The 25,262-nt window shown below is 49.8% G+C and overlaps 1 protein-coding gene across 1 annotated transcript in view; it reads right to left on the bottom strand.

Annotated features, from left to right (window-relative positions):
• Positions 1–697: 697 nt before the first annotated feature.
• Positions 698–25,262, bottom strand: part of NFASC (neurofascin) — a 96,248-nt gene continuing 71,683 nt past the window's right edge. The window contains exons 27-32 of the mRNA XM_075174105.1: positions 22,374–22,625; positions 19,965–20,081; positions 17,864–18,019; positions 12,748–12,879; positions 12,111–12,180; positions 698–6,286 (exon numbers count right to left, since the gene is read on the bottom strand). Coding sequence (XP_075030206.1) covers positions 6,055–6,286; positions 12,111–12,180; positions 12,748–12,879; positions 17,864–18,019; positions 19,965–20,081; positions 22,374–22,625 — 959 coding nt within the window. The 3' untranslated portion in view covers positions 698–6,054. The remainder of the gene's footprint in view (positions 6,287–12,110; positions 12,181–12,747; positions 12,880–17,863; positions 18,020–19,964; positions 20,082–22,373; positions 22,626–25,262) is intronic.

The raw sequence follows: 25,262 nt of genomic DNA, 5'->3' as shown, positions 1-25,262 counted from the left end.
CGGGTGCAACGGGAGCAAAGACCCGCCGCTCCCCAGACTCTTTCTGCAACCTCACGTGAACCTCTTGTGCTGCGTTGCAGCAGCAGAAATGCAGAACTGCTGCACTGAGCTTGCACGGGCTTTGGGAACCTGTGGTGGGCGGAGGGCTGTGCTGGAGGGTTTGCTCCTGTCCCGCCACCCTGGCTTCACATCTCAGCGCGGTCCTGTGCTGCGCTGAGCTCTGGACCTGGCTGTTGGGAGGTGCTTCTGAAAACAAAGCATCCACGGTGTCTTATCGCTGCCAGTCTTGCCCCGGGGCTTGTGCTGCTTTGCCTAGGTAGACCAAGGGCTAACAAAACGGTCTAGCAGGGTAGCAAAGGAGACGCTGAGGTTCTTAAACCACTCGGTCAGATTTTCTTCAGCAGAAGCACTGACCTGCTGGAAGGATGTGCTGCGTCTCCGCAGTGGGGTTCGTGCTTCCCCTTCGGATGGCTTCAGGGGAACAGCCTGCGGAGCAGCCTTGCCTTCCTGGGGAAGGGCTGGCGAGGGAGGGTGGTGCTGGGGCTGCGAGCCGGGGGGCGGCGGGGAGCAGCACGGTTTTGCAGGCTGTGAAGGGCCGGTGTTTGGTGAGCGCTCGCCCGGTGCTGTGGGTGGGCAGCAGCGCCGGCTTTTACCTTTTGAAAGCTGATGGAAATGAATTGCAGGCTTAGCATGAGTTTTGAACAATGTTTTATTATACGTTTAGTGTTCTCTATACAAAAAAATCCAGTCTTTTCTTTTTACAGTGATTCAAAAAAATGATATCTGAGTATTTTGGCCTTCTTTCATCTCTCATGCAGTCGGTTTATAAGTCCTTATATTAAACATTTTTTCTGTAGCCCATAAATCTTCTCGCTGTAAGCTGTTAATTTTACAGCTTCAGCTATACAATTCTCATTGGAACAAGTGGGTTAACGCAAAGGTGGTGTTTTTTGCTTTAAAAAAAAGGCAAATAAATACATAGAATACTTTAGAACAACCAGGAGGTTTTACAGAGAGGATGGATGGATGGCGATATATTTACAAATTAAAGAAAAACGAAACAGTCCAATACTTTCTTTCTGATGTGAGCAGGAGGAACGAACATTTAAAACTCTGTACTGCAAAGGAAGGAGTCTGTTCTGTGGGTTTGACACGGGGTTTAGACTGCATTTGACAACCAAAGCCCGATGCCCACTTGCGAAGGACATGGAGACAGGCGCTGCTGGGCAAGGGGGAGCTACTGATGTGGTGGGTTATTTTGTTAGGACCAGAAAAGCGTCGTTATTCTCGTTAATAAAACAGGTCTTAGTGCAAGAAATAGGACGTGGTCTTTTTTTTTTTTTTTACAAGGTTTGTTTATTGCTTAACTGAAATCCTTTGCTGCTAGTACACAATTAAGCCTGGTACGACGGACGTTACGTTGCAGATTGAACTCGCAGCTCTGCTGGGACCTGCGCACCGAGGAGAGGCGGCGGGACTTGCCAGGAGAGCCGGTGGCATGGATGGAGCGAGTGCCGCATGCCAGGTAAGGCACGGCAGGGGCACGGCTCCGGTGCTGGACGATGCTGCGCGGTTCTGCCCTCGCACCCCGGCGTGACGGCGGCAGGAGCTGCGGCTCCTCACCGACAGGTCAATCTCTCGGCTCAGAAGTGACCGTAATACATGGACTCGGGGTCTGTCATCTGCGAGAAGGCAATGCTGGCAGGGGGTGTTGTGGGGACATCATGACCTGGTGCCCAGGCAGGACAGACAGTTGGGGTTTCTGTGAGCAGGATTTCGGGGCTCGTACCAAAACCCAATTTTTCCCACTGCTTTTCTGTCTCTTACTGCAACATCGCTTCGGGGAGAATAGCAGCAGCCTCAAGATCATGTAAAGACAGCAAGTGTCCTCTCGTATCCCGCGCTTGCGCTCCCGTGGTTCCTATCAGCTGTCGTACACGTGCTCCAAATAGCGAAAGGCTGCGTGTTGGGGAGGGGCGGGCTGTGCCCCTGGGCTCGGATGCAGCCGGCAGAGTCTGGATCCAGAACTTGGATGAGGCTTTGGCTCGGACTGCTGTATAAACAAGCTCAAGTTTGCAAGTTGGGAGTTGCTTTTTCACCAGCTTCTGAGAGCACTTGATTTTGGGTCTGGCTCTTCTTTTTCTTTTTATTTATTTATTTATTAAGTGTTGGCCCCTAATTTAAACCCTTTATGAAGATGTATCTTCTGCAAAAGAAAAGATGAAAGTGTACCCTGCTTCAGAGAGGCTGTGCAGATCTCGGAGAGGGACGGTCACCCCTGTGATGGAGACCGACCCCTTAGGAGGGGTCCTGCCCTTTGAGCAGAGGGCGGCTGATACAGGGCTCCCCCGAGCCTCTCTGCTAATCCTGGGGGTCACGCTATAGGTAGCAGGAGCCGAGGTGACTGGCCTGTCCCCTCTGGAGAGGGACAGCTAGGGATGGAGAAGCAAAGCAGGTCCCGCAGGGTGACACGGGGGACAGGCAGACGCAACCGCCGGCACGGTGCACACCCAAACAGGCAAGAGCCGTCAGCACCACCGGTCCTTGTGCGGGGTCTCCATCCGTCTCCTAGCGCTCGAAGGACACTCGCTCAGCAGAAGCGTGGCCGCGGTGCTGGTGCGGGTGCAGCCTGGCTCCGGCTGTTTCTGGGAGGCGAATGCGTTTTGGGGTGGCGTGGGGTCACCCTGTCAGAGCTGCGGTGGTTTTGGTGGTCGAAGCAACAAGGGCTTTGCTCCCCACAACACAGTAACTACCTGTGAAACATCTACTGAATCTTTATTAAAGGGAGTAAAAAATGTTAAGCTCGGGATGAGTTTTGACCTTAGTGAGAATTCTTTGGGCTCCAAAACTCTAGGGGATGTTTCAAAAAAATGTTAAAATTTTGACTTGACTTTATAATATTTGAGTAATTTTTACACCAAGCCAATACAAGACTCCAAGTAACTTACACCAAGCCGTTTGTCCAGCGGGCCCTCTGCAGACATGTCCTTCCTTTTCTGGTTACTTAAAGTAACGTGGTGGTAGGACTCTAATTGTTTTTGCGAGACTTTTTGGGGTTAGGACAGGACTAGCTGGGCTCAGTCCAGCTCCTTCCCTCCCCGCTTGCCAAAGCACGCCGCAGGGCACGCACTGTGAAGCTACAGCGTGAAACGCTTCTCCATTTCCAAATGGATGCTAAGAGGTTTGCTCAGTAAAATGGTGGTTAATGACAGGACAGAAATACAGGCTTTAATATAAATGGCACATAATACAGATACATGACACAGACCGCCCTGTTCCAGTAACGCCTGACCAACTTTCTTGAGGTTTGGAGGTGTTGCGTGGTAGCCAAGGGTCTTGTGGTCCCCATTAGCGGTTGGTCCACAAAGCAGCGAGGAGCTGGTGTGCTGGGTGTGAATGAAGATGCCCAGCTCTGGCGGCAGAGACTCTTCCGCAGTGGAGGCTGGAGTTCCTTTCTCTCCTCATTTCCACCAGTTCTTGGGCAAGAAGTTACGCAAACTCAACATTGTAAGGACAGCCGTAGGCTTGGGAAGTGATTATCCCCGTGACCGAGGGCTGTGTTACATTTGGCCTGGTGCGTTTGCTTAAAAACCAAATACAATTGCTGCATGTCCTGGGAACGGGCTGGGAGATGCTCTCCTTAAACCGGATCAGCGGCGAGCGGCAGCAGTAGAAATAGGCTTGTTGAATGAATGCATTTACGCTGATGGTAGCGGAGCAAGACGTATGGCTCCTACTCTGTAAGATGACACGGATGGAGGGCCCTGGCAGATGGGTTCCTGTGCGGTGGAGAGGGGACATCCCTGCGCTGCCCTGGGCTAGCAGGAGTTCCCCTGGCTCTAGGAGGGGGCTCTGCCTGTTAACACCAGCCTAAACCCTCCTTGGCTCACGTGGCGCATGTAGCTCCTTTGCTGTTTGGTTTGCTCTCTCCTGTTTTCTCTGTGTGCTCCAGCAGTAGGTGCTGAGCAGGTCCGGACTTTTCCCCGAAGCACAGGATAGTTGTGCCATTAGCAGCTTAAAGAATGTGGCAAAGTCCATCTCAACAATCCATATTAGTAGAAGTATTCTTGTTAGCAATATGTCTTCATAGCAAACCAGCTTGAAAGCTAAAAGAATAATTGCATTAATCCTATTGCATTTAATCCATTATGCTGAACAAAAATGTCCTCCTTAGAAAAAGAAATGAAAGAAAAATCCATCCTAACATCGTTCGCCGTCTGTGAAACTGTCCGAAGAAATCCGATCTCTTTCAGCGAAGGTACCTTTGGTTTCAAAAGTGCAGGAAGTGGGAGAATACACATGGCGTTGGCCACTAAGTACGGTCTATTATAAAACTCTACCTTCTACAATGATCCATGCTGTCTCAGCTGGGAGAGCTGCCCAGGCATCCTACTCCTACTGGTCTGGCGGATCGAAGACCATCGCGTTAGGGGTGCGTAAGCGGTGGGGGAATAGTATCAGTTTATTAAACTTCACGGGAAGTTCGAAGCTGTGTAAGGCATGTGAAGGAGCACTCCTGTCCGAGACGCTTTGTTAGAGTGTGTTAACGGGTTAACTTAAATCGCGTGTTGTCTTGATATGTAAATAAGACAGCGGAGGGGAGTCCCGCGGTGCAGGCGCTCGCTCGGGGAAGGGTCTCGCTCAGGCTGATTGATGGAGGGGGGGAAGGCCACTGTCAGAAATGAGGAGGAGAGTTTAGCAGAAAACACTGTTGATCTGGCCCGTCCCCAGTGCCTGGGGAAGGTGCGGACTCGGGTCCTGCGCCGTGTGCCTTCCTCCCTGTCTCCCGAGGGACGCCTGTCCCTGGACCGTTCGAGCTGCTGATCGGGAGCTGCGGTGCAGGTCAACAGCAGGGGATCCTCCACCCGATCCTGGTGGGTGCTTCTCATCCTGACCGGGTGGCTTTCATTTTTAAAAATAAGTGATTTCTGGTCCCCTCATCCTATGTTAATACTGGTCCTGCTTCCACTCCCTCTTTGCTACATAAGATTTATGGAGTTGCCTTTAAAAGAAAGCAGGTGTGGTCTGGGGGCAGCTTCCCCCCAAATTCTTACAAAGCAAGGACTGAACCAAAATGGTTTCCCTGCAATTACCCAGGCAAGCGATGCTGTTATCCTGGGCTCGGAGGGTGAGCAGCACCCGACTGTCCTTCCACAAATCCCACAAGCTCTTCTGCAACCTCTTGTCCTCCGAGGGTGCTCCGGAGCCCCGTGGGGATGTGGGTGACCTCTCCGTGGGCTTTGCAGGGGTGATGGACTGTGGAGCATTGGCACCGATGCGAGTTACGGTGCCAAGGGAAGCCGTAGGGAACCTGCTCTTCCCTGCATAGGTGCTGCTTGGCCTTTCGGGAAGGAGGTTGTGGCGCTGACTTGTTTGGGAGAGGCTGTGGGCAAGATGCTGCCGTGAGGATGGACATTTCAGTAGTACAGTGCCGTGGTGTCGTTACCCAAAGATCCACCACTTTCCTCCTTTCATGGATTTATGTTGTTCTTGCTACTCTGCCCAGGCCCTGCTCACCCCTCTTCCCTTCCCAAAACTCTTTTTTTTTTTTCTTCCTTTTTTTTTTTTTTCTTTTTTCCCCCCTCTTATCTGGAACCTTCCTGTAAAGATTTAAAAAAAAGAATTTTTAACTCCCTCCCAAAAGAACAAAAAGGGCCTTGGGGAGCCTGAATGGCTGAGCCCATCGTGGCCCCTCCGGGCTGGCTCTGGGCACTGGGGCCAGCCCCAAAGCTGGGGCGCAGCTCGAGCATCCCGCTCCTCCTCCAGCCCCTCTGGCTCAGCCCAGATTTCAGCTACAGCTACAACCCATCCGCGCCCCGGGAGTCCTTGCCGTTTGCTTGTTTGCTAAGGATAAGATGGCATCGGCAGCCACCTGGTCTGCCTGTTTGCTTGGACTTTTTTTCTTTTTTTTTTCTTTTCTTTTTTTTTTTTTTTTTGTAATTGTTGGTTGGTTTCATTCACACGTTTCTGTTGGAGGTAGTGGCAGCAGCGGCTGTTGTTTAACCCCCATCCACTACAAACACCTCAGGCTGTTTGCGGTTTCAGTGCATTGCGCTACGCCAACGAGTAGATAGCATTGACTGGGGAGGTGGCTTCCGAGCTCTCGTTGCCTTCGGTCTCCTCTTTGTCCTTCTTCACCGTGTACTGGCCGATAAAGGAGCCGTCCTCGTTAAACTGCCCTTCGCCCCCCTCTCCATAGTCCACCAAGCTATCGTCACTCTCCTGCTGCTTTATCGTGCCGTCCAAGGAGGTCTGGCTGTTTGGCAGGGGTTTGTTGTCTTCATCGCTGGGTAGCAGAAGACAGACAGACACAGTAAGGGTTGAGAATAGGGCTTACAACCTTCACCCAAGGTCTGGATATTCAAAAATAAATCCAGTGTGCAAATATACTGACCAGAGACCACAAACGTGGGGTGCTCTGACCGCAGACAGCGAGTCGTGATGTGTCTGGCCCGTACGTGCGGGTGGGCAGACAGCCTCCGCGTAGGAGGCCCACAGCCGCCTGTGCAATTGGTGCTGTGGTTGGTATTTCTGCAAGCCCAACCTTCACGCTTTTTCTTTTCAGAAAGCAATTTTTTTTTAACCTGTATTACATACGACGCTTAGATCAGTCCAACTGGATGTACGTTATAAATATCCTTTCCTTGTCATTGCTTATGTTCTTTCTTTCTCTTAGCGTTTTAGCCAACCTTGGTGTAACCTGGTTTAGTGAGGTTTCTTTCCAGATTTCTTTGCAAAAAACACACTCAGCTGTTTAGATAGCTACATGCAATGGGGAGCGCTCTGAAAGCACTGCGAGGGGGCATGTATAGGATGCCAAGTTCTGTGCAGCTTCCAAAACTCATGGGAATTTACCTTTTGAATCTTATTTCTGAGCATCTAAGCTTGTTTGCTCAATTCTTTATCCTTTTCTCTTTTTCACTAGAAAGATTAAGCCAGGTCACAGAAAAATAAATAGTCTGACCCACAGGAAAAAAACCTCAACCCTTTAAAGAAACCCTTTTAACAAAAAACAGGGAAAAGCTGTTTTCTCTCTGGAGGGCAAGGGCTGGTTATCTCATAAATACAGATAACATTGCGTGGAGGATGAGAGTGGATTACTATATATAAAAATTAATTTTCATATCAACTAGTCCTTAGTTCATGTTTGATTTTATGTCCAGCGTGCAAATTCTGTAATATTCCTAAAAGTATCACATATATACCTTAAACATTTGTCCTCCCACCTCCATTCCTGTCTTTTATTGTTGTTGTTTTAGCTTGGGACTCATCCGACTCACTCCCCAGCATGGCACTCTACTCTGTTCCTTTATTTTTCTTAAAATCAGTAGAAGTAGCAGCCCTTGATAGTCAGTGTCCACACGAAGGTGTTTGCCTCCCATGAAGGCACAAGAAACACTTTGCTTGGGCCAGGGAGCAAAATGTTCTTCAGCTGGGGAAGGCATTAAATCCTCTCATGCCATTTAATTAATGGCATTAGCTCTCTACAGTGGGAGAGGAATTTGGTATCCCACAGTACAACACGCAGCTTTCTAACATATTTCCTTATATCAGCACTTTGTGAATTAAGCGATAATACAAAACCAATATTTGAGGCCTTGTGTTAACTTGGCATCACAATAAAAAATAACTTGTTAGCTTTGAAAGCAGCTTCTTTCTGGGGGGAGGAGGAAGAGACTTCAGTCTGCAAGCAGGACTGCCAGTTAGAAAGCCCAATAAATGCCAAGTAGAGAGTGGCAAAACCCAGATCCCTTTATTTGCAATATCCTTTCCCAAGGTTTGGGGTTCAGTTAAAGCTGAATCTAGAGCCCGATTTTCCCTAATGGGGGTTTGCAGCACAAACACCCTGGCAATGCACTTCCCGAACCTGCCCCCTGGTTTTACCTCTCTCCAGTACTATTTATCCTGTTAGTGCATTAGAAGGGCAAAGCAGATATTCATCAGCATCTTGATGCACTATAACCCTGTTAAAATGGATTTCTATGGGGCTTGCCGATGTGTGCATTAGAGAACCAGAGCACCCAGATGAAAACCATTTGGGAAACGTTGTCCTGAGTTGCATAAATCATTGAGAAGAGGGGGAGGCTTGAGCTGGAGGGAGGATTTTCAGGACTAAGACAAAGAGTGGGCAGATTGTTTAGGATCTAGTGGGTTTTTTTTTTTTTTCTCGTATCCCTTGCCACCATCCCCTGGGTGTCCGGCATCAGGGTGCTGAATGCACCGAGGGCATCGTCCCCGGGTCCAACCCTTGGCTTCGCTGGGAGGGATCAGCTGCTCGAGCGTGGGGCTGGGGGGCCTGGCTGGTGCTCGGGGGTGCCCCCAGCCCACAGAGCATTTCCAAGCAAGATGCAACTTGCTGGAGATGGGGGTACCCCTGATGCCAGCAGGAGTTAGAGGGATCTTGTTTAATGTGTTAGGTGGAGGCAGGTGCATGGGAATCAGGAGGGGAAGGTATAGTTTCAGCTATAAAGAAATAAATAGCTAGAAGGAAGGAAAATAAAAAAAGCTAAATGTGCCGGACTTCTGGCAGCACGTGGTCCTACCTTTCAAGAGACCTTCATGGTCCATGTGGATAGACCAGGTGAAAAGGAGAAGAAAGAATGGGAATAAAACAGAGAGAAGCAGAAAGAGCCTGATCAGAGAGAGATATGATGAGGTCTGCATTTACAGGGACAGTGCTAAAAACCAAAAAGAAACATCTGCATTCCTCATGGAGCTAATTGCCTCGTTATACCAAATGGAGCCAGTATAATTGTTCGGAGCTGGATGAGCCTCATTGGCTTCCCCAAGAAAGCTCACACAGAGCAGCAGTGGATGGTGCAGGTGGGAAGCGGGCTGTTTGCCATCAGGCTGTTCAAAAAGGGCTTGTGGTTGAAGTCCCTTAGCGAGCGGCTGTAGGGAACAGTGGTTGCTGCTGGGGACCGACGTGCAGCAGGACCAAGGGCCAAGTGAATGGGTCGCTTGGTTTCCCCTCCAGCCTTCTGCTGGGTTTCCATGATATAGTCATGCACCAGTATCACGTTATCTATGGACAAGCCTACACCTCCCCCGGCTGCTTTGCCAGACCTCTCCTCCCCTCTCTAGGCTCAGAGGACGGCTCTGGGTCCTCCTGTATGGATGTCTGCTGAGATGGTCCGTTGGGGGCAAGCTGGCACTGCCCGCAGTGTGTAACCTGTGCCACAGGACGCTGTCCTGAATCTGAACGGAAACTGAACCCAGACGCTAAACCCCCTCAACTCTCCCTTCCCAGCGGCCAGGGTTTCCAGCCGACTCCCCCACGTGCAGCTTAAACATTTGGTATAATGAGGCACAGTCACTGGCACAGAACATTGTCCAAGGATAATGGTCTCCTGCTTTGAAAATAAGCTTCTCAGCTTAGCCTCTGCTCAGGAAAACCATTATTCTGTTAGTGGAACAGAAAGATGTGACAGTATCTCTTAATTATAGGCTGCAGAGATTTGAAAGTTGCATGCACAGGGCATTAAGGACGTGAGATATGATGAGAGCATATCAGACATGCTATGTGGAGGTGGGGAGGGAAACCAATGAAGAACTCATGTCAGCTCAATTCCTGTCCTTGCTGGAAATACTAATTGCTACCCTCCTTGAGCCTAACATCACAATCATTTTGAATTTAATCAGCCAACAGCGTTTCATATCAATCCTTCAGGTTCACCTTCCTTTCTGCCTCCTTGAGGGAAGCCTCCTATTACTTCTCCCAGGAAACCTGTTGTTCCTGAGAAGGAGGGTGCAAAGTTTATTGGTTGTTGGGGTTTTTTTTGTTGTTGTTGTTCTTGTTTGATTGGGGTTTTTTCCCCATCTAGTCCATGGGACAGTGTGATTGAAAATGCAGGAGCATCTTGGAGCTTGGTTGTTGCCCTTCTACTGACCTCTGCCTTTAGCTTGCAAACTTTTGGGAATGGGGCTGTCAAGAAAAGTTTGAGCTTCAGATAAACAGAAGCTGCTGTGTAGTAGGATGAAGGATTTACCCCATTCCTTCCCATTGCCTGGAAGGCAATGCCCCTTGGATGGTGCTTGGGCAGTTACTATCTCAATGCTGCCAGCCATGCCAAGAGCTTGGTTTTCCTTCTATGCAAGGCAAGTGGTCCCTGGCAATGCGGTTGCCTTAGGAGTGATGGGGGCGAGGAGGTCTTGACTGCAACCACCTCAACGGACTCTTGAGAAGCAGCTCTCTGAAATCTGCGTACTGCCAGAAGCTCGGCTGTGGAGACCTTTCTGAGATCCAGGTGACGGAGCTGAGCCTGGAGGGTTGGGTGTGGGTAGCTCCTGGGTGATGAGGTGTTTCAGGCTTGCTACGTGGTATTTACACCATCCCAAATTTGGGAACCAAGAGGATCCCTGTCATGACTCGGAGCATTAAGGGGACTTGTTTTGGTCCAAGAATGGACACTAGCTGTGTAGTATGCAGTTATGCTTATGGCTTGTATCTGTACTGCACTGTAAAATCGTGCCTGGGAAGAGATGCGTTTGATCCTGCAACAGGACCAGGCTGAGCTAATTTCTTCCCTGCTGTTCTCTGTGTACCAGCCACAAATCTGAAGGGAACATCTCCAGACTGCGATTTGTATGTGGACTTAATGTAATTGCCCCGGTGCGGCTCGCCACCGCCAGCAGTGATGACCAAATCTCACAGGGAGGTGAGGAAGGTGTTGCCCCCGGGTGTTGTTTAGGCCATGAAAGAATGGCGACCTTTTCTTACAACATGCCGCTGATTCTGGTTCCTGCTGGGGCGTATTTGTATTCTGTATCGTGCTATCAGAAAACTGGGGAGCTTTGGGCTTACAACATCGTTTGGAGAAAGAGTTGCTACTGAAATAGAGTTACCGTGCTACTAACAATATAAATGTGATCGTAATGAGGGCTGCAGTTGTTCTGCTTCCATTTATGTATTGTGTGCAGGCAGATATATTCTTGCTTCTTCTAAAGTCTCTGGTGGAACACGTGTGTCTTGTTACATCCCTTATGGAATCGTAAATAAACTCTTCCTATCTTTGCTACCTCAATTTGTAATGCTAGGAATATCAGTAATGACATGGGGTTTAATTAACCCCTGTTTTGAAGTTAGGAGAAAAATTCCTGCTAGCCTAATTTTGCTTTGGATCCAGCTCAGATGGAAAAGTGCATTTTAATTCTTTAAAGAAAAGCAAAGCCCACCGTAGGTGCTCAAAGGACAAGCGGGGTATGCTGTAATACATCCCTGTCCTCTGTCAAGTGTGGGCAATCCAAGGAGACCTGACATCGTTACCTGCTCCTGCTCCTCGGGGGCAACCGTTAGCACAGCAGAGCTGTGAATGCTGCATTGCACGCGAGCGGGCTTGGGAGAGCGCTTGCCCCTTTCTGAAGTATCCTGGGAGTTTTCCTGGAGTAAAAATGGGCGCTGCTGTTCTTCAAAGGATGCCATTTTGCATGAAAGCAGCTGAGTGGAGGTGGGGGCAAATCGGAGCGGTTTTAGCAGAACCGCTGCTAGGCTGTGCTGCAGCCCTCAAAGGGTGTTTCTGTAGCGTTTGCCTGGGGACCTTCCAGAAAAGCCTTGACTGGAATGCAGGCAGACCCCCAAATCGGTGCTCTTGCATGCTGTCAGGGCTGATCCAAACGTAACTTTGGGCATTTCTCCCCTGGATACTCTCTTATGGGTAGGAGAGAGGTTGAGCTACAGGGTGATATACCTGAAATATCCTCAGGCTGCTTCAGAGTTTAATTTTTTTTTTTTTCCCTGTATGTGTTAGGGGTGTCGTTAAGGCTGATCTGCAGCTGGCGAGAGCTGTGTCCCGGGTAGCTGATGCCGGAGTCCCAGCTCTCTGCCTGGACTGATCCTCCCAGGCTGAGACAGGGAAAGGAGGAGACCTTAGCAGCATCCTCGCAGCCTGGTTGCTCTTCCCAGGTTTTAGGCAGGAAATGTTTCCTTTGCTAGAGGACTTGCAGAGGGAAGGAGGCAGGAGGAGGAAGGTGGGAGAAATAATTTAAGAGGCTGTGTGGCACCGCGGTGCTGCGGTTATGTGGAGGGGTAGCGCGGTGAGGTCTGTGATGGCTGGGAGCAGGGCTGATGGGGAGACGTGGTTGCGTGGGTACACATGCCAATGGAAGCATACCTGTAGTCGAACGACCCGTCTTCTACGTTCTTGTCTTCGGGATTTAGATGCTCATCTTTATTGTCTCGTACTGTAAACAAGCACATCCCCAAGATTCACGTTAAAAAGCAGTACAGAAGATAAAAGCTTTACAAGACAGTAACAGCGGCTGGCGTTGAGGCTGTCTTTGTGAAATCCCTGCGGGGTGAAGTACAGCTTTTCATTGACTCGGTAAAAAACCTGCACCTGGGAGGGCTTGCAAAGGGTGCTGCTGCGGGCACAGGCACTCCAGGTAGTGAGAGATGTATTAATTGGTGAATTTTCTTAAGCCTTATCTTTGCTTTGCAAAAATTTAATGAGCTTTTTGCCTGAGAAGATCTTTTTCTAGATAATGACAAGTAAAGTTGCAGAGTAGAGGTTGGGTCGTGCATAGCAGGAGCGTCTAGCCCCGCAGCCTAAAGCCTGCACAGCACAGAGCCCTCACCTGACCTTTAATTAGCTGAAATGCTTCCCACTAATAGTAGTGTTCCCACTACAGAGGAAGAAAAGCCCGTGTAATCACAAGCGTCTATCTGAGAGCAATACAATTTGATTAGCCCCCAGAAGCCTGGAGATGTTTAAACCATGAGCACAAATGATTGCCATGCAGCGCTCTTACCTGGATATTTCCCACCTCTGCTCCTCTTAATGAAGCAGACGATCAACAGAATAAGGACCAGGAGAGCTATGGCACACATCAGCCCGATGAACCAGCCCTGCGTTGCGATGTCTACGTGATTCTTGGTATAAGCTGGGAGGAAAATTGAAAGAAAAAAAAGCTGTAAGGGGCAGACCGGAACCACAGAGGGAAATAGATGAATAGTAAGACACAGTCCGCTGGTTTAGAAATTATCTTTAGTGCTGCATTTGTGTGTCTATGTGTGTACTGACCAGGTTATCTGAGCCTGTAGCACAGGGATCTGTGGCTTTTTCCTTTTTTCTTTTGTGGTGGTAGGTCAACTCAACATTTTAGCAGGAGCTACAAACAGCGAAGGGTCACAACATAAAGTGAAACCTAGCACAGACCAGTGAGAAAGGTGCATTGCAAACAATGGCAAAAGAAGCTGGGTAACAGATTTGATCTTTCATTTACTGTGTCTGAAAACCACCCTGGAAGCGAGAAGGTCTGAAAGAAACGTGCCCAAGCAGATCCAGTCCCTGGTGTCCAGTGCGGCTGAGCAGCACCACTGGATCCAGAGGGTTGCTGAGCCCTGAAGGGCTCAGCAGCAGCCTCGAGCTGGGAGAAACCCAAATTGTGCAGGGCAGCCTTGCCCAGGCTGCAGAGGCGATGGGCAGTGGCTCTGCTGCTGCCGCTGCTGCCCTTGGGTGGCCATGGGGGGTCTCCAGGGCTGAGAGGGGACTTGTGGAAGCCCACCAAGACTTGGCCAATGCACGAGAGGGGACACAGCGGTGGGAACAGCTCTCTGAAGACCCCCTTCTTTGAAACTTTAACTTCTTTGAAAGCAGTATCCAAACAGACCCAGCTGAGGAATGACAGCTGGGTCATGGATAGCTGAGAGGTGGTCTGATAGCACTGGAAAGTCTTTTCTCCTGGGGCAAACTCTTTTATACCACCGCTTCCAGCACCCTCGCAAGGCTATTGAATGTTAATATGATTAATACCAAGGAAGGAGGTGTCTTGTTCCCCAAACAACACTCCGGCTCCTAACTGCCGTGTCCTCCCCCACGTACTCTGACTTCTTGTTTGCAGCTCCCATACACGGTCAGACAGACAAATCTGTGTCCTATAAATAGCAACAAGCTGCCATTTTCTGGCTCTCATTGACACGCACTTCGTATTCAGCAAGACAGAGCAGAGGAGAAAATAACCTTCAGTGCAGCAGGGGGGCTAAATTTAACCAGACTGCAGTGCAAACAGAGATAGGTATTCCTGGTAAGAACGTGGGAGATCTGAGCTGGATGGGGTTGAATTGGGATTTAGCGGGGATTTGCCTGAAATGGGCAGGACAGTGCAGCGAGCATCCTTTTGTGGTGCCCGTGGGACAAAAAACAAGATGGTACAAAGAAAGCATAAAAGATAACCCTCTGTTAATGGATGCTGAATGAAAGGCTCATGTAAAAGAGACAACAACTTTAAAAATGGGTGGGTTAGGAAAGTGTGCCAATTCAAACCCCATTTTAGGGCTGTAAGCGTGTACTTATTCCATCAAAATTGAACCCAAGAGAAGAGGTGCTTTCCTTAGGATGAAATCTAACCCACGTTGTCATTAGATAAGTGCAGCCAAACTGCGACAAGCAAATTCACGGATAGAAGAGGAGAACGACGAGAAAGAGTACCATTTGCTAAAGAAATTGTCGGACCCTGAACGTTCTACGTTTGCGAGCGGTACCAGGCTCCTGGGGAAGGCGGGTGGAAGTGGCTGCCTAATGGTGCCTTGGCTCCCTTCTGCTGCTTTTCCCTCTAATGCTGCCACATTTAATATTTACCTTTAGTACAACCTGAGCTATGTAGTCCTTCAAGATGCACTTTTTATAGTGGAGAGAATGAGATTATAATAGAGTGGAGCTGAGAACTGGATTCAATTAGCTGAGTGCTTGGGGAGGAAAGGGGAAGGAAGCTTGACTGGAGAGCTTTGAAATGGAAAAAGATTGTATTAGTAGTTCTGATGGGATGGGATTTCTGCAGAAACCAACACTAGGGGAGAAGTAAGGGGGTCTTATGTACGAAATGCCAAAGCAGGCTGAGAGGTGGGTTTCATGCCATCCATGCGGATCGGGGCTGAGTTTTACAGGGAGGGAGGATTTTGAGTACCAAGTCACCAGGGGATCTTGCAGTAGGATTGCGGCACTGCCTATCGCCAAGGTAGAGGTATAATTGCCATCCTTCCCAAAAAAGCAACACATGACGACAAAATTATAGTCACAGCAATCTTGTATTTAGAGTAAACGAGTGACTGTCATTGCAGCATTCAGAAAGAGAGGATTAAGTACATGGCTGTCAGAGAGGATGTTTTGATTTGCTTTAATGTAAGGCCGATGTCAAGGGGAAATAGTGGAAAGCAGCTGTGTAATCGAACAGGTATTGATTTGAAATGCAACTGCCGTGACTTCTTTTTTAAATTAATTATAATTTTGTGGCAGAAAACATGTTACCTAATACTCATAGCTTATATGCCAGTAGGAAAGCCGACTGTATTCCACCAACAGAAGATCAGCAAAATTTTTGTCTTTCTTTGTAAAGCAGACCGTTAGGTACATAAAGTCTCACTAGCTCTAGCCTTGCGTGATCCTCTTCCCAGTGTTTGTACAGGCTGGGGATTTTTTTTTCTTTCTTTTTTTTTTTTTTTTTAAATTTATAAGACCTCTTTGTATTAAGCTGTGTTTATAGTTTCAAAGTGTCCTTTACGACTGGAAGGAACTCTGTTGGGTTATTGAGCTGTCAGTTAATCAGAAGCAAAGTCAGAGGGCAGTGTCCTGCAGCCACAGTGCAGGTGGACTACTTCTTATTTATCTCCCCTCAAACTGAAGAAACCTTTAGAAAAGCTATTTGCAAAACATTAAAACACAAAACCCACAAAAAAAATCAAACAGCGTTTTTTTTGTCAGAAGCATTCCTGATGGCATATGATGGTCAGCGGGGGCTGAACACTCGTGTCAGCAGTATCCAGCCAGCAAAGAAATGGATCTGCAGCATTTCTGCATGCAGGGACGGCGATAGCTCTGTGCATCCCTCAGGGACAGCGCTCAGGTCGCCGATCGGCCTCTATCACAGGGACAAAGGTGGCCCCATCCTTTAGTCTCAATGACAATATCAGTAGGAACCCCTCAATTACAGAAAATAGATATGCCAAGACTGCCAGCATCAATCAGCCAAGGATGTTACTTTCTTTTCTCTTTTGTTCTAATGATTCCTGCCCCTTGGTGTCTGTTGTGCAGGGGGTGCCCCCTTTCCCCCCAGATCCCAAAGTGGGTGAAAGCAGGCGCGAAAAGAAAAGAGACGGGTCCGGATTGGGAAATAGTTAGGAGATAGTGTCCAGAAAGGTATGTGCATGGTATGGGTTTGGGGGGCTGTCGAGCTGGTGGTGACTTCTGAGTCAAGGGAGGCTCCAGAAGCAGCAACAAAACTGGGGATGCAACATTGGAGCTGTCCTGGAGAGAGTCTGAGCACCCTCCAAGTTGAAAAATCGGCTCTTTTATTTGTCTGGGGTCAGAATCAGCCTCTGCAATGTAGGAACAGGCTGGGAGCCCAGGGAGTCGAACCCTGCAGACAGTTTGCGTGTCTGCGAGCCGAGTCCTGCCAAAGCAAAGCTGTGAAAACTCCCGAGGCAAGGCAGCCGCGCCGTGTGGCACGTACAGCAGCGAAGCGATGGGGGGAAAAACCCTGGTGAAAATAAATCCTTTCCGAAAACACGGCTCTCTGCAAACCCACGCATGTGCCAGGGGCTGCTGTGCCGTGGATTTGACCAGGGCGCAGGGTGATGGAGCAGGCTGAGTTAAGGCACATCAGACCTCAGCGCGGGGCAGAGGCAGGACAGAGCCAAGGTCAGCGCTGGCTGGTTATTTCTCAGTGTTGGGCAGCTTTAGACATGCAGAAATACCAGCAGTTGCCATCTGTCCCTGTGTCATCTTAGCATGTCAGAGAATTACTCGGCGGCGTTACGGCTTGCCAAATTTTTGGACATCAAATAAGATGTGCATAGGGCGTGTGGGGAGAGCTGCTGCTCCCCACCTCCCCCTGCAGCACTCCCTCGCTGTGAGTTACGTTTTCCTATTGCACTTCTCAGCAAAGAGACTGGTAAGTGCTTGAGCTTTCCATTACACAGCTGGACCTGAGCAGAATAATTTTAGTTCTTTGAAAACCACAGCCTCTACCTGCTACATCTGTCAGTGTGGGCTGCTCCAGTGTTGCTTGCTCCTTGGTTTTTCAGCTAAGTGTTTAGACCCGCGCTTTGACAGGCTTTGTGCACAGATTCCTACGGCAAAACCCCCGGGTGAATACAAAGGAAGTTACGGCTGTTTTGATTTACTGAAACTCATCGAGTGTGAACGGTGAAGTTTTAGAAATGCATAAAGCTTGATTCAATGCCAGTGGAAGTCAATAAGGGTATTTCTCTGGCATTTGGTGGGCAGTGTAGGAAGCCCGTAATTAGAAAGCTGTAAAAATCACTCAGGTGCTAAACCTGGAAAATTGCTTGTGCAATTAAACGCAAAGTTGCCGGAGGAAACATACCTGGAGGATGAAAAGCCCTATGCGTGTGCCACACGTGACTCTGACCGAGGTCTTCTGCAAACACCACGTTCCACCTCCTCCCAGTCCTGCCCCTCACCTGCATCCCATCACCAGTATCTCTCTGCCTGCCCCTCTGCTCCCATAACTGCGCCATAACCTGGAGCCAGACGCGTGCACGCTCTCCGGGACCAAAGCAACCGCCTCGAGTAGCAACGCGCGTGTGAAAGTGCAAACACGCAGTGGCAGGGCTTCAAGCAGAGCCGCGTGACATCACGAGCGTGTTCTCTACCCTCCTTAAAGACCCTTTCCTTCCAAGGAATCCCCATCCCCTCCTGGGGGTCTCCTTCTCCGTGCAATGGGGAGCAACCTCCCGGCGATGCTCTTTAATAAGGGCAGAGATGGGGGGGCTGCCGGGGGGTGGATGAGGGTTGTTCCATGCAGTCATGGTCAAACCACCTCCCGCCACCACGCGAATGACGGCGGCGGTGATGGATGTGACATGCTTCGGAAACGCACCCCGCGGCGGGGCTGAAACCCGTCTCACCTGAGCTGGTGGTAAAGGTTATGTACGAGTGTTCGCTGGGGCTAGACCATATGGGGAACACCCACAGCTTGTACATCATTCCCGGCGTCAGATTCGCCAGCTGCACAGAGGAAGGGGTCTGAGCTTTAACAGGGATAGATTTCTCTGTCTTGTTACCTGAGAAACAGAAACCGCACATCAAACCCAGCCGCAGGAGGCTCGGAGAGATTACCGTGTTGACACTGCAGGCAATGCATTATGCTATCCCTAGCCGCGGAGCAGAAATAACACAGCTTGATGGTCAAGGAGCTATTAATGGCTTTGTGATTATTACTCACTGAGAATAGAAGAAAATCAGTGATGCAGGAATATGGTGTGGGTTTTGCTGCATCCCTGCTTGCTGTACTGGAAAAAATACTGGTAGCTATTCAGATCTCTCCCTACTTTTAAGACCCGATAGGTCCTTTATCTGCCCAGCCTCAGGTCTGGATGTTTGGTATTTATCACAAAAGGTCTGGAATTTGCCTGGTCCCGCTCAGCTGGGTGAAGGTGCTACAGGACTCGGTAAAGGAGCCAATTCTTGTGCTTTTGGGAGCGTTATGTGTGCACCGGTTTTGCTGGTAGTTTAAGGAGGCTTTGAACGAGCTGGACGTTGCATTAAACATGCTGCAAGACTGCTCGCCCCAGCTGGCAGACTGCTGCTTTTGGGGGTGAGAGGGGTCTAGCCCTTCAGCTCACGGAGGGATGTTTGTGGGCTGATTGCTCCCCGGCTCTATCCAAGGATGACCTGTTCTTTGCACTGTGCCGGGAATCATTTGCTGATGAGCTTAATGCTGAGCATTAAACCATTGAATTCTAAGTAACCCTGCAGCGGGGCTTTGATTTGTGGTTCTGGAGGTGTGCACGGGGAAGGAGAATTGTGGCTTTGAGGCCAAAAGCGTTCTGCTCGCTTCAAACGCCACCAGAAAGGGAGGAGAGCCACGGCTGTTTGGGAAGGGCTGAAATCTCTGAGATTTCCTCCCTCCTGGCCAGGCCCTGATGGGGGTATCCCGAGGCGTTGCTGCTGCTGCAGCCCACCCCGAGCACAGACCGAGCACGTGGGCTCTGGAAGGGCATTGCCCGCTGATGGGGAGAAACCAGGGCTGGCGGCGGGTGGTTTGGGAGCTGGGATACTTGGCTTTTAGGGCTTGGAAAGCTGATGCATATCCTGAATTATGGAAACCGGTTAAAAAGGGGAAGGCTGGGCCTCGGCCAGCCCACGCTGCCTAAGGAAGCCCTGCAGGCTGCGGAGCGAGACCAGGCACTGGCTGTGCATTAGAAATTGTTTCAAGGAGAAAGCAAAGTCATCTCTTAAACGATGTTGTAAATGACCAAAAGAGGTTTGCTGTTAATGATTACGCCTAGTTGGTTTATTTTAAGTGCTGATATAAGACCAGCATACCAGATGATGTGAGGGCTGAAATGGCTGGGAAATAAAGTCAGAGATAAGCAGTAGTCATCACTGCCTATCTATAAAAAAACCCAAACGAACCAACAACATGTAAACATCTTTTCTAAACAAGTACTAAACCCAGAGATACTGGCTCTGAGTTTCCAGACTAAGTACGTAGCCTTACAATTTTAAGAGACAACGATATCCAATACGACAGGAGGTTTGGGATCGTAGATGATTCTGCCAACTCCAGGTTCAAGAAGCCCAACTTCAAAGGCATTTAAAACTGCTCTCCAATTTATGTAGGTTTCATTCATTTTCCCTTAAAAGTTTTGTGCCCTTTCATATATATATATGTAGATAGATATTTTTAAGGCTCTTTACGTTGTGACCACATACAGCCCAGCTCAATGAACAAATGAACAGCTTTGCTCATCTATGTTTCGTAAACATCTCGCGGCAGTCGGTGCGAGCAGGGGGAATCACTTGTCAATCACCAGGATTAGCGCTGGTGCACTCTAAACAGCCACGGCCATGACCTGCCTCTTCCTCTCCCATCCTCCACGTGGCCATAGAGCATCGTTCTACACGCAGTAATTAACACCAAGTAATAGGTTGCAACCGTGGGAGCTGGCAGGATCTCTAATGGCATCACCACCCTATAGAGTCCCCACGCGATCTGATGCTTACTGGTGATATACTTAACCACAAAGTCAGTTCCTGCAGAGTAATTGTGGCTCCAGGTGATGTTTGCCCAGTTACTATTAGCCATAGCTCTTATGTCCCATATGGACGATCCATTGGTGGCTGGTGGACAGGTTAGAACAGGAATTAGTATTTTGGATTATACACGAACGAGACTTCATCTAGCTCTGGTGTTGATAAAACCTTACAAAATCGTTCCTGAAGTTAATGCTTTGATCTTAACCTACGAGCATGCCTAAGGACATATTTGTTCAAGATCCTTAACTTTAAACTTTTGGGGGAGGTTTGGTAGCAGAAGCTCATTGCGCGTTGGTGTTTAAGTCCAACTGCACTCAGCTTATCCTTGGAGTCTGAAGGCTTCTGTGGCACATCCCTGAGGATTTTGGTCAGCAGGGAAACCTCCTGGCTAGACTTGTGCCCAAACGGACACGGGAGATGCCTGCATGAGTGCACACGGACTCACTGCCACAACCGAGAAGGAAAGACCGGGAGAGAATACTGTCACGTTACTGGGTCTGGAGACAGCCAGTGGGGCAATGAAGTCACTCGTTTCTGATTTTGAAGTTAAGGATTGTCGACGTTGCTTTGGAGAGCGGATGAACTTCATTTCTAGTAACGTAGAGCTAATCCACTAGTTTAGTGTGCGTTTAAGTGAAGTCAGATAAATTACACCTCGGTTTTATTATTATGATTGTTAGTATTATTATTTACTTCAGGGTGTAGCTCAAGTTTTGGTTTGACAAAATACAGATTAATAACTGCAGCCCCTGGGACGAGGCCAGCGGTGCGGCTCTTAGGAAGTTGCAAGGACCTGACGGTGGGGTTGGGGACGTGACCTAGAATCCCTCTCACAGATAGGACCTGTGCTGCCACACGGGTGCCCTGTCTGCCCGCATTACGGCTCAGCCTCTTCCCTCGTGTCCCCGGGGTGGTTCGGGACACGCGCGGTTCCTCTCGCAGCTCCTGTTTTCCTCCTCTCTCCTCTGCCTGCTCTGTGGCAGCGCGTGCCTCACCACTTAATTGCCTATTTTCAATTAGCCACGTTCTCCTAGGTAGTCACTTAATAGTGACTGTGTTGTAGCAATCCTGCTTCGTTACTAAGACCTCATATATAGCGATGAAGCTGCATCTGTAGTCCTTGCACCGGTTTTTAAGCTGATTTTGTTTTGGCGGTGCAGCTCCCTGTGTGCTTTCCCTTGACTTGCAGGTAGCAGCTTTGCACAGCGTAAGGCTTCTCTGGCGGGGGGGGTGTGTGGTGCCCCGAGCTGGAACACAAATTCACGTTTCTCAGTTCAGGTCTGCATCTTTAATAAGCAAATTAGTGCAGAGCAGGAAATGTGCTGCTGATTCGCGAATCTGTTCTACTGCGGAGTATCGGGTGGAGGCTGGTCCTCCCAGCGTATGTTTTTGGTGGTTTTTTTAGTCATCCTGAGCTAATCTTATGCAAGAATATAAAGAAAGGGGTCTGAACTGCTTTAATCAAATTCCTTGCTTTAAATGGGTGTCAACTTTGATATTCATTACTATTCCCTCCTTTCTCTATTATCCTTTAACAAGGATTTCTGTAGCTTTTGCACTTTCATTTTTGAGTGTGTCCTATCCAGCTACGTAACTGAATTCTTTTGATTGTGTTCCCTTTTGCTACTGGTTTGATTTATTTTTTAATAACCTGAATATAACTATCCATAATTATTTATTAACTGTAGATACCATTATAGCAGTGTGTTAAAAACAAGGCTCAGCAAGATCCATCTCTCTGTATCTATCAGTAAAACACATATAGCAGAGAATATGCCTCCACCAAAACAGAGCTTGATCATCCCATTCTAGCCGATCGCATGAGAAGTTTATCTTGACCTGATAAATACCTGGCCCACACCTGCGCATGGTAACTTAAACACTTCCCCAGCTCTCCTGTGGGCTATGGCGAGGTTACATCGCAAAGAGCAGTAGCACAAACCAAAAGACTCGTACAAATGATGACAGGTCTCTCAGCCAACAGCTGATGTGCTAAATTTGAAGTGACACCTTCTATAATAGTAACAGAACCCCTTTCTAATGGCAATAAGATACTAGGTAATACTGTTGAGAGCTTTTGTAGGGTCTTCCACCTCCTTCCCAAACACTGAAGCTAATTCAGCATCGCGACACCCCGGGGAGGACTGTGTTATCCCTGAGACCAAGAGGGTGGCACAGAGACCCCCAAATTGCGGGGAGCCACTTGTGCACCTCAATTCCTGAGCTTGTGCCACCCCCGGCTCCTCGCAAAGTGATTCCCAGAGCATGGGATGTCTTAAATTTTGCCTGTGCCCGTTATTAATCCTTGCTCTGAGCAAGGTGCGGGGAAGGTCCCGGTAGGGTTAGAGGGGTTAGAGGAAAAGGAAAGCGCAGTACCCAACTCCTGCTTTGTGGTGGCTGCCGGAGCCCTCTCGGTGGCTGTTGTAGTGCTTGCGGCGGTGGTGGCGGGTAGAGTGGTGGCGGCTGTGGTGGTGGTGGTGGTAGTTGTGTCGGTAGTTGGGGTAGTTGTGTCGGTGGTGGTGGTAGTAGTAGTTGTGTCGGTAGTTGGGGTAGTTGTGTCGGTGGTGGTAGTTGGGGTTGTTGTAGTACTGGTTAGACCGATTGTAGTTGGAGGCAACCCAGTTGCAGCTGGGAGAGGGAAACACTGGCTTTTTAGACGAGGTGATGTCTCCTCGGGGCTTGCACTCGCCATCCCCGACGGCCGGACATCAGGCGCACGAGAGAAAGCAGAGCAGCGCAGCGGCGGGGAACTGGGGAGGGAGGCAGCAAACGGCACCGGGAAACACGAGGCTGAACCGCTTTGCCCGTCCCCGTCCACGTGCGGGGATGGCCACGCGCCCGGCCGAGGGGCAGGGAGCGATGCTGGGGGCGAAGAGGGGCAGCAAGCGGGGGGCTGCCCCCAGGAAGCTGCTCCGGGGGACCCACCGCCTGCGCCCACGGTTTGGTGCCTTCCCCAGGGCTGAACGACCTGCTTCTCTTTTGCCTTTGCTCTGCCGCCGCTGCCCCCCACCACCCTGGGCTTAAATCGCAGGGAGGGCATAGAAGGAGGAAAGTGAGGGGTGTTTGGGGGGTGCACAGGGCAGGCTGTCCTCACCCCATCGTCCCCCACCCCCACTGAGAGCACTCAGGGCTCCCTGAAGTAAGAAACAGGATTTCTCTCTTAAGAAAACATCATAATCCCATTTGTTGTGGGCCAGGCAAGCCGCAATTACATTAATTCAGCAGCCCCTGGACTACACCTCCAGCATTTTTGAGCCGCCAATTCAGCCTGCAGCTTCTCAGCTGGTTCCTTCCTGGCTCGTCTCTGTGCTAACGCCGCAGTCTGGAGGTGGAGCGGCGTTAGCATTAACGTGGGTTTTAGCTCGTCGGTGGGTGATGGATGGTACTTTGCCATCGCTGCCCCTCACAATTTACATTTAAATTAGGACAAAGGGGTTGGCACACCCCAAGCTGTCCGGGGGGAAGTCTGAGCAATTTGTTTTCTAAATAGCCCCCGTCCACATCTCGCCGGTGCTGTATTGCCAGAGCAAAGGGGTAAATGTGCACTTTACGCACAGACCCCGCAGTGTGGTTGAGGGGGTCCTGAAGACCACCGAGGGGAGTGCATTGGCTTGGGCCTGAAAACCTGCCGGCAGAAAATGCAGCTGAAATGCTGCTTCAACTACCTAAGGTAAATGAGCGGAGATTTACCGTGATGCTTGCATTAGATTCTGTTTACTTACTCTTAAGATCAAGGGATTACAAATCCCCCTGTTAGGCAAATGAAACCGGCTATTTTAAATATCACCCACAAACAAGAATAGCTCTAGGAAAGCACTTTAAAAGGTGTCCCAGAACCAAACCAGGGCTTGCTTTTTTACCAAGTCCATCCCCAAGGAGGGCCAACCCCTAAAACCTCAGCCCTTCCAGAGATCCAAAAGCAGAGAAGAGCAGTAGGTCACTCAGTCCATCTCCCTACCGACCGCAGCTGCAATAAAACCACAGTTACCGGCACGTCCCGAAAAAAACAGCCCACCCCAACGTGTGCCCGGAGAGCAGCGCGTCCTCTCCGCGGCGGTACCAACGCAGCATCGCAGCCAGCCTCATGCAACAGTGCAGCCACTGAAATAAAGCACCCGCCTGGCACAGCCCGTCGGTGCCCCGCGGCCGGGTGAGGGGCTTTGGGGGGGAGCGGAGATGGTGGTGACTGGGAGGGGACCCAGCCTGGGTGGGAAATGGCAGGGCTTTGTCCTCGGGTGTTTGTAGTGTAGCAAAGCCCTCTCCGACCTGACCCAGCCACGGCAAGAGGGGTGCTGGGGGTTTTGCTGTTCTGCATTTCTTTCACCCGGTTACTGATGGAGAGCTTTGCTGTGTCCTGAGGTTCTAAGTTACAAAAGTCTTTCTTGGATTGTGAAGTATTAATATCCATCTTTGCTGATTCATAGTGGGTTTTTGGAAGGTTAAGAGATTAGTGTCACTAGGTTAATATCACCATTAACCCGATTAAGCTGCAGCTCCGGAATAGGTTTGCAATGTACACAATCAAACAGCACCGTAGACACTAGTTATTAGCTAATGCAGTCTCAGGGATTCCCCTGTGAATCCCTGGCTCCCCTCTGAGGAAAATAGGATCCAACAAGGCAGGAGCTGGTGGGAAACCTAGTACAACCCCCTGCTCCCAGGCCTGTTGCACGTCTGCATCATGCCTCTCCCGCACAGCACCTTCGAGGACTGTCCGCGCCACCTAGCACTGTCGGAACGGCTTTAGCAGGAGAGATTCAGCTTTAATGCTCCTCTAGACCCAAGGTAGGAAGAGATTATCTGGGATAAGTCAAAGCTTCGCTATCCCTCGTGTAGGGTATCATCCTCATGTATGTAATACATGCAGATACACACGCACGCAGGCGAAGCTGCGGTGCCAAAACCCTCCTGGATGCTGCATTGACCGAAGCGATTCAGCATCGCTCTGAGCTGTGCTGCTCAGCTCTGGCCGACAGCGATGCCAGGCAGGATTTGCCCACGCCGCTCCAGCACTCTAGTGGAAGCGATCCCGAGAGCAGGGCTATCGCGTTGCATCGGGATAACGCTCCCGAGCGGGTCCCTGCGTGAGATCGAGGAGGGGGTGTTGGCACTGGGGATAAAAATGATCCTGGCAGGACTAGGAACAGGTAAAAAATGGGATCGGGTGAGTCCGGAAAGCAATCGTTCAGAGAGGGGAGGATGGAGAGAGCGTCTACGGGCAGCACCGTGCTGCAGGATGGGACCGGGCAGCACGGCGGCCGGCCA

This window comes from Calonectris borealis, chromosome 26, assembly GCF_964195595.1.
Source record: "Calonectris borealis chromosome 26, bCalBor7.hap1.2, whole genome shotgun sequence".
Classification (NCBI taxonomy): domain Eukaryota; kingdom Metazoa; phylum Chordata; class Aves; order Procellariiformes; family Procellariidae; genus Calonectris; species Calonectris borealis.
This window is presented reverse-complemented; position numbering and strand designations above follow the sequence as displayed.